We start from the raw sequence: 13455 nt of genomic DNA, 5'->3' as shown, positions 1-13455 counted from the left end.
CTTTCACATTTGCCTTTACTAAAATCTTTTGAACCGTCAGAGTTGGGTCCAGTTTCCAGCCAAATACCTGACTGACACAGATAAAAAATGTTTAAAGTAGGGAAACACAAAAGTAAATAATTTAAAACTGTATTGAGAGCTATGAAGAAAAAACACAACTACTTAGAGAAAAATGGGTGTGAGTTAGATAGTTATCAATGGTCTCTTTAGAAGGTGATATTTAAGTTGAGGCCAGTGGGTAGGAGCCAGCATGAAAAGGATGGAAAGGACAGGGAAGAATGTTCAAGAGGGAACGGCAAGTGCAGAAGCAGTGGGAGGAGAGAGCTTGATATGCTCTATGCCATGACTTGGTTATGAAACTCCACAAGTTGAAACACTCCATGTGTAAAGGATAGGGGGGTGGGGAAGGGGGAAAATCAGTCTGAGTGGAAGCATCCTAATTGGTATTTAATGACAAATAATGAAGTTTTTGGACAGACAAAGGCCACCAAAGGATCATCTGCTTGTTAAAGTGGGAAGCAGCTCAGGTGAGCTGTGGGGACTAAGCAGATACTCAGGTATAAATTTGAAATTGCTGTGATCATGTTGGGATGCAGTGATGATCTCCACATGATCATATGCTGTAGAGGAGCTAACATATGTAAGGATGTTATTTCTTTGACCTTGTTTACTTTCATCAGAATCGCAGGTTAGTCTTTAGGTAGAGGTATAGCTCTTCATAACATTTTTAAAAGTCATCATTGTGACACTTTACAGAAAGGATATCAAATGAACAACAGTGTCCTTGATAGGCTGTGTGTCTTCTTTATCCTCCTCCCTTTTTAAAAAATTCTCACTTAAGCATACGCTTTTCATTGATTTTTAAAGACAGAGAATGGGAGGGAAGGAGAGAGGAAGAGAGAGAGAGAGAGAGAGAGAGAAAGAAAAACATTGATCTATTGCCTCCCATATGCGCCCTGACCTGGGGTCAACCCCCAGACCTAAGTATGTGCGCTGTCTGGGAATTGAACCTGAAACCTTTTGGTGTATGGGATGACCAAGTGAGCCACCTGGGGCCAGGGTTACCTTCCCTTTTATTTGTTTATTTGGGGTGGTGTGGGGAGAGGGAGTAGCAAAGTTGAAGAGGGAGAAGTTGAAGAAAATAAAGTATTAAAATAAAATAATTGTTGAATCCCACCTAGAATGAAAGGAACTTTAATAATCAATTTAAGCATATTTCAATACTTCCAAAAGCAAACACATCTAGCTTATTAAATAAGCCTGCCTGGGGAAATTTCCCATATTGTTTTTTTCTCTATAAATTCAGTTCTCTAATGTGTTTTACAATATGACCTCCTTTTGTTTGTGGCTTTAGTGCAAATACTAAGCATTTGAGAATTATTTAACTGCAGGATATACTAAACCTTTGGCATCAAACCAAAATATATTATTTTTGTATTTGTGAGAATTAAGCTGCTAACACTGGATATTTTCAGGCATACTTGATATGACAACATGGAAAAATGGTTGGGAAAAAAACTACTCTTAAGGTGCTATTTAACCATGTGCATTTAAATGATATCTTTGTGTTTAGAAGACTTCCTCAGATATCTGCCCAAATACCTCCTTGATGAATTTTTAGTTCTTGAAATATAGTTCTATTTATAGGCATCTTTTACTTAAAGGAATGACCACATAACAATTTATTTTGTTTTCAGTTTATGATGATGCTGTTTCTACTTAGAGTTAAATAAATTACACAGATGTTATTTTAATCTGTCTTGATATTAGAAAACATAGTGTTTACTATGTTCATGCCCTAAATGTCCTTTTCCTAGCTACATTTCTTATACTTAGTAATATTTTCCTCACTTATAGGCTAAACCTACTTTAAGCACACTTGTATAGCATGTTTTATCTCCATGTACTTTGTAGTCAGACTGTAAGCGTAGCTCACCACAAGTAAAGTTAAATGATTAGCAACTCTGATAGAGATGCAGTTATGCAAATTATAATTATAGAGTTAGAAAGAACCCTGAGGGCTTATCACCCATAAAAAACGCAAACAACAACACTCTGTTAAAAATAAATCATAATACTCTAATCAAATACAATCAAAATTCCACTCCTGCCTCTACACCCAATACTCATATTGTAAACATCATTGACAAGTAATTATATATCACGGGATTTAAACCCTTCGAAATAGAATCCTTAAGTATAGCAGGCATTAAAGTGTGATATGAATCATCTTTCTGATTTGGGGAATCATTACATGTTGTGCATATTGACAGCTGGTGCTATCACATTATCATTATTTCAGGAGATACAGAAGTAAGCAGTTGACTCACTGTAATTATTGTCTTTGTGATTTTTATACTCATGGCTTATTATATCTTATCAAAATCTGTGAGGAGCAAATAGCACCTTATTTTTTTATATTTTCATTTACATCATTGCTGAATAAAATTTAAGAAAAAATGCTGAAATTCTTAAGACACATTGGCAGAGATGTAAAGCTCTTTTTTTAATTAAAGAAGTGTTCTCTATGTTAAAATAGCAAAAATGTATACATTGAGGTTCATAGAAATGACTAGAAAGATCATTATAATTGGTTACTTCTTCCCACCAAGGAGCTCTGGGAAAGTGAAATCTAGCAAAATAAGTGATTAAAAAATAAGATATGTCACATTCTAATAAACAATTGTGTCTAATTATGGAAGAATATGGACTTACTTGCCAAGGGCAAAGCACTCCAGCTTAACAGTTGTTCCCTTAGCAGCCGTAACAGTTAAAGGAAAATGGACCTCAATTTTCGGCTCGTATTCTCCCATCACACCTGGAAAAGAAAGCAAAGTCTTAAAGCATAAAATGAATGTCACAATTTCTTTTCAATCCTGGGGATGGTTACGTTGAATAGCACTGTGGTTTGGTTGTTAACGTCTGTTTGATGACTGCTAAATTTTTGAAGCATTAAAAAAAGAAAAATACACTTAAATTCAGTCATTATGATGTCTGCCTTCCCTTAAGGATTGGATTGCATGTATGTTCAATACTTTTTAAAATATTAATTATTTAAGTGTAAATTAACACTAGTAGTTTAGGTACTAATTATATTCCAAAGGAAAGAAATAACTACAGGCATTTCCTATGGTAAATAATTGCTGATTTTTTAAAAAAAAAATGAGTAAAAGTTCCAGAACTTTATCATTTCCAAATTAGTGAACACTTATTTATTAGTTAATATATATTTACTGAATATCTATAATATGCAAGCATTTTGCAAGGCATTGTGGGCATTACAAAGATAAATCACCCATGGACTGTGCTCTCAAGCACTCAGCAAGTATATTCTTAAAGAAAGAAACCACATATAAAGTACACTCAAGTATGGGAAAAGAGCTATATATCAAAATAAGTGTCATGCAACATAGAAAGTGATGAGTGCTGTGAATGAGGTATCCTTAAAGTTTTATGTGCATTTGAGGGGATTATGAGAATGGCTAGGATTTGTATAAGTGGGGAAAAGGGAGAAGAGAAAGTAAATGGAATGGTAAGAACAAAGAGATATAGAAAACCACCAGAAATAGGAAAATCAGTTTTTTCTAAAACATTGTTACATGGTAGAGTCTTGATTTAGCACAGATGCTTCACTGGGGAGCTTGTGTGTGTGCTTATGGGTGTCTGTGTTTATGGGCATATTTGCATGTATATGTGTGGGTGCATGTAGAACACTGTGTGTAATTCCTCTGGGGGGGGGGGAGGGCGGGGTGGATGAGAAAGGTGAGGAGAGAAAGAGACTTGGACAGAGTAAAATAAATGCTATAAGATATACAGGCAAGGTGCACTGGACATGCAAAGGGAGACAAAGCTACCTTCAACCAAGAAAACCTTCATGTGTTAATTATTTCTTTATTACTTCTTTATTATTGATTTGAGATGTGTCATGAAGGAAGACTTGGACAACTTTATTTTATTTTTTATTATTTTTGTGTGTGTGGACAGCTTTAGATGGAGAGGTGTTTAAGTTCGCTGAGGACAAGAGATTATCTTTGCTAGATTTTTGTAAAGCAATCACTAAGAGAAAAAAAAATCAGTGTTATTTTCATCAAAGTGATGGGGCTTCCAGACTTGGCTATGCTAGACGATCATCTCTGACAGGCCAGTGACCTCTGTGTCTCATTTTTCTAAACTCTAAGATGAGGGAACAGAGAGAATTACCATTAATGTAATGTCCTGTTCCAACGGGCTAACTCCCTCGCTTTCTTCCTAGTCTTATGTTCACTGTGTGCCAAGAGCCTGGTATACAGCAGGTGAACTGAGTGATTAGCACTGTTACATCGCTCAAAACAGATGGTGAAGCAGCTCTTCTCTCTCTCTCTCTCTCTCTCTCTCTCTCTCTCTCTCTCTCTGTGATGTGTTTCTCTTCTACTTTGTTTACACCCTCCTCCTGCCCTCACCCACATTTTCCAACTTCCTTTCTTTTATTTCCTCGTGTCTTCTTTTTTTTCCTGGCTCTCCTGAATATCAGGATTTGGCCTGCTTAGCAATACCCGACTGAGTGCACTCAATATTGAGAAGTTTATCTTTAATGCCCTCTTACTTGTGAGCCCTCATATAAAGATTCCCAGGCCTCCCATTCAGAGGGTACCTCTGATTGCCCACTGAAGCAGTCCCTAATGTCAGCTTCTGAGCTCTCCATTCTCTCCCAAAATTGATTCTGTGGTGTTCTTGTTCCTTGTCCACCGGTTAAGCTGATTAATAATACACGATACTTATTAAACTTAAGCTTGTTAAACTGAACACCCTTATTTGCATGAGTCCCTATGAGTGCTGGCTGTGGCTGAGAGCTGTAGAGTGCTGTAGAAGGGCAGTGAACGTCAGGATGGATTTAGAAAATGATTCTTTATAATGACTTCTTGTAAGTGTCTAAAGAGGTCTCAGGAGAAAGAGACCTGAATATCCAAAACTCCAGTAATTTGTTTTTGCTTCTTTTTCTAGCCCAAGTAAAAATTCCCTTTAGAATTGACTTTTATATTAGTACTTTTTAAAAACCCTTTTACTAAAGTAGGTCCCAGAATTGTAACAGCATTTCAGGCCCTTCAAAACCTCGATCCAACTCTGAAAAATCCCAAGATACTACTGATGTTTTTTGGCTAATAGGAGCCAGACCCAAATATTCTCTCTCTTCTCTTCTAGATAACATTTGTGATTGCAAAGGTGTTCTTTTATTGCTTTAATCCTTAAAAGTGACTCCAAGGATGGGCACTCCTGGTAGTATTTGGGAAGTAATCTTATCCAGGTTGGCTTTCTCATGTTCTGTAAATGATTCCCATATGACCAAAGAGATGGTTAAGCCTCACTTTAGGGTCCAAGAGGTTTGCTAATATCTAAACTAGATATTAAAAATAAAGTTAAAAGGTTTGAATAAAAGGCTTCCGATTATATTACCTAATTTGAGCTGCACTGTAAGAAATTGCTGGATCTTTTAAATTTTACTCTGATAGTGCTAAAAGGACAGATGAGAAAGCTCTTTAGGTACGTTTTGCTCTTTAACAATTGATTACAATCAGGAATTAAATTTTGCTTTATGTTTCATGGGATCATCGTGTTATGACTAAAGGTTTTTCTCAGTTTAATTTACCCTCTTTCTTTTAAAGATGAGGGAGGTAAGAGTCCAAGGGGTCAGGTAAGTGGCACAAGGTTCTAACGAAAGCTGTTGGTGGAAACAGAGCAAAAATGGGAGTTTTCTGACCTTAAGTCCACAACCGTTTTCTTGATATCACTCTGTTGGGGAACATCAATCACAGAGCATAACAGTCCAGGCATATCACATATACTGCATCAATCATTGATTGCCTGCCTTCACTACTTGTTTTATTTCAGTTTCTATTTTTAATATCTAAAGTCATATGCAGCCTGGCTGTAATGTCTTTTGTTGGGTAGGGTGTGATGATGACAGGTAAGAAAATCCTATATGATACATAGTCAAAGATCAAATTACTAAAATTATCTCTTCAGTCAATGTATCTCATTTACTTTTTGATAGTCCCTTATATTAAGCTAAATATGCTCAAGATACACTAAGTTGTGTTTTCATCTTTTTCCTCATACTTGTCCCTTTTGGCTTAGTTGATTGCCCTACTCTGGAATTACACGCCATTGGAAGATGGCCCCGAATTACCCAGATCCCTAATAAACAGAAGCCTTCCTGCTGAGAGTTCATTACTATCCTTCTATGTCTTCATGGTTGTTGATTTTCTTATTTATTCCAATTACTTACAAATAGCTCGGATGCTTTTCCGTAAGTGGAATGCAATTTAGAGCAGTGTTTCTCCAAGTGTGTTGCAGAACAGAGAGCCAATGACATCAGAAAAGTCTGGAAGCCTTACTAAAATTGTAGGCTACAGGGTTTAATTCTGAACCTATTGATAAATAATCTTTGAAGATGGAGCTATGGGCTCTATATTTCAATCATTTCTCTAGGTGATTTTATGTACCTTGAAGAAATTCAGTGTTGGATGAACATTGACTCTTATTTTTATCATGTTACCTGTCATTTTTAGGATTTGAGTGTAGCAAAATAAAATGCCTGGGGGGAAAAGGGCATGCAGAGAGTCTATAATCATATTGCATTCATTGGTGACTTGTCTAACAGGCAAATTATATTCAATTTGTATGTCCTTGTACTCATGCCAGAGCTGGGATTTTTCTGATTGTTTGAAGATCAGTTCTGATTGGTCAGTGTCCATGTGTTAGCACTTAAATATTTCAAGTGATATTTCTGTCTGGTACTCATAGTAATATTCATTTCCAGGGCCAAGAATTTACATCCAGTAGACCTTAAACGTTTGATTTAGCTCATGAGTTAAAAAGGTTTGGTTGATCTTATGTCCAAATAATGCATTTTTACATTTTTGTTTTCAACATCTTTGCCAATTGTATTCAACATGTTTCTTGTCTTCCAGGAATAGAACCTATATTTTCAGTGTTTCTATGGAAAATGTTTCTTCTATCTTTTCTAACCATGTGACTTGAATAGGAGCCACTATCTTCCTATAAATTCTGCCTTCCTGGCTGTAGTTATTCACCTATTATGGGCATCAGACTCACACTTGGCTAGTTAGATTAAACCTTTGCCCTGAACACAATGTTTGATTCATGGATGGGCAGCTTAGGCTGGGATTATCATTGTTATTATTATTTTATTTTATTTTTCTTAATCCTCACCTGAGGACATTTTTTCCATTGATTTTTAGAGAGAGTGGAAGGAATGGAGGGAGGGAGGGAGGGAGGGAGAGAGAGAACGTCAATGTAAGAGACACATGGATTGGTTGGCTCCCCTACACTCCCCAACTGGGGTAGGGGATCAAACCTGGACCCTGGAATCAAACCCACGACCCTTAGGTGCACAGGCTGATGCTCTAACCACTGAGAAACACCAGCCAGGGCAAGGCTGAGAGTTTTGAACAGGAGACCAGGGAGTCCAAGTCTCAGTTCCTCCTTGTGGCAAAAAAAGAGCCTGCATGTCTGAGTCACTGAACTCCACTAGTGTAAGGAGTGAATCTGCCATTGAAGAGAATTAAGCCATTTTAGATAGAATTAAGCCAATGCAGATACAGGAGATATAAAAAAAGAGAATACTGGTAGCATGCCAGTTCTAACTGGGATTTAACTTCTTGCCCTCCTTTCAGTAAAATAAGGTGAATTTCCTATTTTGCTTAAATTATTTTAAGTTGGGTTTCTCAGCTTCAGCTCAAAAAGTTCTCACTGATACTTCATTAAGCTCAACATAACCAGTGGTGGCCCAATATCAGGTTCAATCTCATAACCTATCTGGATTCTGAGTCTGCATATTCTAGCTTAGACAAGACTGAGTGGTGGTGAGATAGGGACCAGGACACATCGATATATATGATTTTTTTAAATTTTTAAACATCAGTTTTTAACAGAGAATGCAAATTATAATAGGTAATACTAGAGGATAAATGAAATTATAAAAGTACAGATAAAATATTATGGGAGTTGAGAAGAAGAGATTATTAAATAGGAAAATTGAGGAAAATGGAGGAACTAGTTAAAATGCATATGACATAGGACTGGGATTAAGGACGTGATGCTGGGAGGATCAGTGATTCTCAGGGGGAAGGGACCATGTCAGTAAAGATATGGAAGTGAGATTCCATAGAATTTTATCAGAAATGTTCATTTTATTGCATGGTGCATGAGGTAATAGTGAGAGAGAAATTTTAAATATAACTAGGAGCTGGATGATAAATAATAACTAGGAATATATTTTCTTATTCATTTATTAAGAGACCTCAGCAGTGGATTGATAAATCCTTGTTGAGCACTCATTTGGAAAAATAATTTCTATAATCAATAGGCATCTGATTTTATTTAATGATAGCACCTTGAGTTGCTATCATACATACACTTATCAATGATTAAATATTGGTAAATTGAACACAAAAAACGTAATAAAGATATACCTAGGATATGCATCAAAATGAAGGACCTATGAAATGGACTATTGTTTGTATATTATATGCTTTGCACATTAAAATGTATTGAAATTATTTGATAAAATGTTGTGGGGATTTTCTTTTATTTCACCAGAAATATATGTGATATCAGAGCTCCTTACATTATTTTTACTTTATAGTACTTGAGTTTCAGTAAATGTTTCATTTGTAATTTTTTATTGTCTTTACAAATCAGTATAAAATATATGTATTGTTCTATGCAAGCCCCCTGGTAAGGAAATGAAAGCTCAGATGAGTAATAACAAATATTGATAATAATAATGACTAAATAGTTCACATCATGCCTACAGATATTGTGCTATTTGTGAGACATGTCACTGTACTCATCCTTTTAGGACACATTAAATATTAACCTGCGAGTCATGGATAAATGATGCAAATCCGAATTGTAGCCCTGGCTTGGTGAAACATTGAAGTAATCACAGAACCTCTCTGGATCTGTTTTCTCATGTATAATAAGAAAACTAAAGTAATTGAGGGTTTAGAAATCTAATGGTATGCTAGAGCATATATATGTATTAATATATCCCTCCTTACTGTTTTCAAATAAAAGTTCTAGTCTTTGGAAAAGTGATTAGAAGCCTTCTTTTTAATTCCCTAATGAGCCCCTAATAGGTAACAATTTCACAAGCCTACCTAAAGCAAAGTTTCTTAAGGTGAGTTATTTTTATGTAAATACAGGGATTGAAGGATCTCCTGACAAGAGGAAAGAAATGAATTGTGTTATCTTCAAATAAATGCACCTTTATGAGTATTATTTATCTAGGGAGATTGAGAAAAACTAGAGAGGTTTATTATTAGGAGATGTTTTTCATCACTGTTATATATATTCTGAAAATCAGAGAAACCAATAGATATTTTTCTCCATTCCCGAGCACCAAGAATAAATTGATCAATGGGCTGCCTCCCACTGTACTTGCTCTCCTCTGATTACTGAATTTTAAGACATATTTTCTTTTCATATTCTTGCCACTGAGATTTAGGGAAATATACCTCTCTCCCATCATATGAGGGTTCACTCCATGTGCATAAATAACTTGAAAAAATTTATAAAAATAAATACTAAAGAAAGCAACTACAATTTTTCATGAACAAACATACAAGCTCTCCAGCTTTAAAACAATAAATTAGATAGGGCAAACTAGAAAATTTTGATAATAAATAGTCGAATATTAACTTTGAATAGGTATGTATGTTGGAAAGTTCTTTTAGAAAAAGGCTTGCCATTTTTTCATAAATATCTATTCACAAATAAAACTATAGAAACTTCTCCATAATTATATCTACATAACCAATCACAGTTTTATAGTAAGTCCATTCTGGTCATGTGCTGCAAAATGATGTTTTGGTCAATGATGGACCCATGTGCACCAGTGATCCCAAAATTCCTATCAGCTAGTGACATCAGCTATTGTAATGTTGTAGCACAACACATTCCCCATGTTTATGATGATGCTGGTGTAACCAAAAGCTACTGCTCTGCCAGTCGCATAAAAGTATAGCACGCACCATTTCGTGTAGTGCATAATCTATATGATAAAAGCCCAGCGACCATTATGGCAGAACCACCAGAATGATCGGTTGCTATGACATGCACTGACCACTAGGGGGCAGACGCTCCATGCAGGAGCTGCCCCTTGGTGGTCAGTGGACTCCCACAAGAAGCTGGCCTCATGGCTGGCGAGCGCAGTCACAGTGGCGGGAGCCTCTCCCACCTCCACAGCAGCACTAAGGAGCAGTAAGGAGCCTGCTGCTGAGGAGCAGTGAGCAGAGCAGTAAGGAGCAAGGGATCCTGGATTGCAAGAGGGTGCAGGCTGGGCTGAGGGACTACCCTCCCCACCCAGTGCACATATTTTGTGCACCGGGCCTCTAGTACTTGATAATGATAATAAATTACTATGTTTCTGCTTCATGTATTTACTATACAACAATTTTATTGTTATCTTAGAGTGTACTCTTTCTACTTAAAAAAAAGTCTGCTATAAAATATTGTGCTGTGTTACACTGCCAGTAGCCTCATGCATCTTCATTACCGCCTCTCTTGATTCCATAATTTTTCTCTTGTGCTTGATTTAATCTCATGTTGTTTTGTACAGTAACATGCAAAACAACATACAGTCTAGATGTATAGTAGACTATACCATCTCAGTTTGTTTAAGTATGCTCTATGATGTTCACATAAGGATGAAATCACTTAATGACATATTTCATTCAGGACATATTCTTGTCAAGTGACACATGACTGTATTGAAAACTCATTTAATATGGATGATTTTTTAACTTAAATTTTCTCTGACTTAATGAAGTATGTGTGTGTTTGTCTGTCTATCCCTCTATATGTCTGCATTTATGATATGAAAACAAAAAGAGAGAGGAAAATTTGGTAACTGTTAAAATGTTTGGTACTTTGACTTCTTTAAGTTGTCTCCAATACCTATCCTATATAATAAAAGCCTAATATGCTAAGTGTCCGGTCATCTGGTCGGCCATTCAACCAATCAAAGCGTAATATGCTAATGATATGCTAAGGCAACTTAACTGCTTGCTATGATGTGCACTGACCACCCCAGGGAAGACGCTCTGACCAGTAAGTTAGCCTGCTGCTGGGGTCTGGCCAATCGGGACTGAGCGAGATGGGCTGGACATGCCCAGGAGCCCTCCTGTGGTCCCTCCCTGGCTGGCCAACATCCTGAGTCCCTCCCTGGCCCTGATTGTGAACCAGTGGGGTCCCTTGGCTTGGCCTGCACCCTCTTGCAATCTGGGACCCCTCGGGGGATGTCAGAGAGCTGGTTTTGGCCTGATCCTGCAGGCCAGGCCAAGGGACCCCACTGGTGCATGAATTCGTGCACTGGGCCTCTATTGTAAGTATAACAACAGATCAGATATTGAATGAACTAGGATCCTCATACTTCAGCCAAAGATCCTCTTTTGAAAGCTACTTTGGGCTCAGTAATGGAAAACAAGTATACGAACTAAAAAGGAAATTAAATAAAATTATAATGGTTCTGAATTATATATTAAAGCTCAATTCAATAATTGCATGCTTAGGAGATCTCTAAATCATTCTTTTTTCATTAAAAAGAGAAAGTAAGATGCTTTAGAACTATGGTGAACTTTCCTCACTGCATTGAACACATTAATTACAAATTGCTAGATCCACAGTCTTTTCTACAAGAAACTAAGAGCATGTAGTGAGACACAAAAGTCTGATAAAGGTGAGGCAGGGTGAACCGAAGGTCTGAGGAAGCAGTTTCTTCACACACACACACACACACACACACACACACACACCATCTGGAAGGTAGGAAGAATATATTAGAATCAATATATAAGATTAAGCCTATTGGGGAGTAGAAGAATTTTGTTTAATAGCTGAGTCACATTACTAGGGAAAAATGAAATAGCCACATTACTCCTGTTGCTAAGATTCCTAGAACTATTTGGATTCAGCTAACTTCCAGTCTCAGTCCCCATGAAGTCATTCCTTATTTCAGATCCTAATTTTGGATTTCTCTAGTATCTTCTTTCTCATATTATGTCATGTATTTCCTGAAACAAAAGTCTCTTATTTCTGTTTACTTGATTAAACTTCTGTTTTTGGAAACTACCTAGACCACTTACTCACGTTGCCTTTAATTTCTAAAATTTTAACATTCTTTAGAGAGATTGTTCCTTCCAGAAAAGGTTCTCATCCACAGCCATCTCTCTGTTCATACTGTAATCACCAAGAAGACAAGGGAATTAAATACCCTGGAGGAATTAGTCATCAGCTCAGTTGACCAGCTGCCTGGTTGCATATTTTGGGAGAAAACGTGACCAATGGGTTGTTATAAACCATTGTTAAAAGTTTATTTTTACACTTTAATAGGCACAGATTGTGTTCTCACTCCAGTCTTGTCATCGCTATGCCAGCATTCCCGCTGTTAGCACTCACATTTGAAATACTAAACATATCAGGCTCTGTAAACAATTCACATGTTTTATTTTACAAACTCTTACTGATTTCAAAAGCTCTATGGATGATATGGTTCAAAAGATACATATTTCCAGAGGGGGAATGTCAACGATCACAGCCTCATTGCAGGGCTTTGTGCATTAAAGACTCTAGATGTAAAGAGGGAGAATAAACATTGGCTCAACATCTGCTACAAACCTGGTGCTAGGTTAAGTGAATGCGACTAAATTGGCATTTAAATCCTACAAATATAGCAAGGTAGAAGCTATTATCCCTGACTTAAATAAGAGGAAACTGAGGGTTGAAAATGTTAAATAACCTCCTGAACGTCACTGTGATTAAATGACAGGTAAGGGGTTCAAATACAGGACTATATGAATTATGAAGTCAACGGCCCCTGATTGTTCTATTTGTTCCCCAGGAAAAGTTCCCATAGTCATTTTCAATTTTGTGGACAACAAAGTTCTACATCAAATATTATTTTCTCAGGAAATTCTTTCCTGTCCCTCTACCCCCTGCCCTGCTCCACCCAACCAGGTTAATCTTGGTCTCTGTTTCTCTTGGTCTCTTTCTCTGTTCCTATATCTCTCTTTTTCTCTCTCTCAAATTTGTTTTCTATTATTTTATATACTAGAGGCCCGGTGCACAAAATTTGTGCACTCGGAGGGGGGAGGGGGGTGCCCCAGCCCGGCCTGTGCCCTCTCACAGTCTGGAACCCCTCGGGAGATAACGACCTGCTGGCTTAGGCCTGCTCCCGGGTGGCAGAGGGCACACCCAATCCCTAGGTGCAGCCCCTGGTCGGGCTCAGAGCAGGGCCGATTGGGGAGTTGGGGCGCCGCCCCCTGTCATGCACAGAGCAGGGCGGATCGGGAGGTTGCGATGCCACCCTCAGTCACGCTCAGGGTAGGGCCGATTGGGGGGTTGGGGCACCGCCCCCTGTCACACTCAAGGCAGGGTCGATGGGGAGGTTGCAGC

General features: G+C 37.5%; 1 protein-coding gene across 1 annotated transcript in view; it reads right to left on the bottom strand.

Annotated features, from left to right (window-relative positions):
* The window catches only part of CNTN5 (contactin 5), a 1092962-nt gene that overhangs the window by 283379 nt on the left and 796128 nt on the right, over nt 1-13455 (bottom strand). Inside the window, exon 9 of the mRNA XM_005872208.2 lies at nt 2716-2818. Within this exon, the coding sequence (XP_005872270.1) occupies nt 2716-2818 (103 nt within the window). The remainder of the gene's footprint in view (nt 1-2715; nt 2819-13455) is intronic.

This window comes from Myotis brandtii, unplaced genomic scaffold (genome assembly GCF_000412655.1).
Source record: "Myotis brandtii unplaced genomic scaffold, ASM41265v1 scaffold37, whole genome shotgun sequence".
Lineage (NCBI taxonomy): Eukaryota > Metazoa > Chordata > Mammalia > Chiroptera > Vespertilionidae > Myotis > Myotis brandtii.
This window is presented reverse-complemented; position numbering and strand designations above follow the sequence as displayed.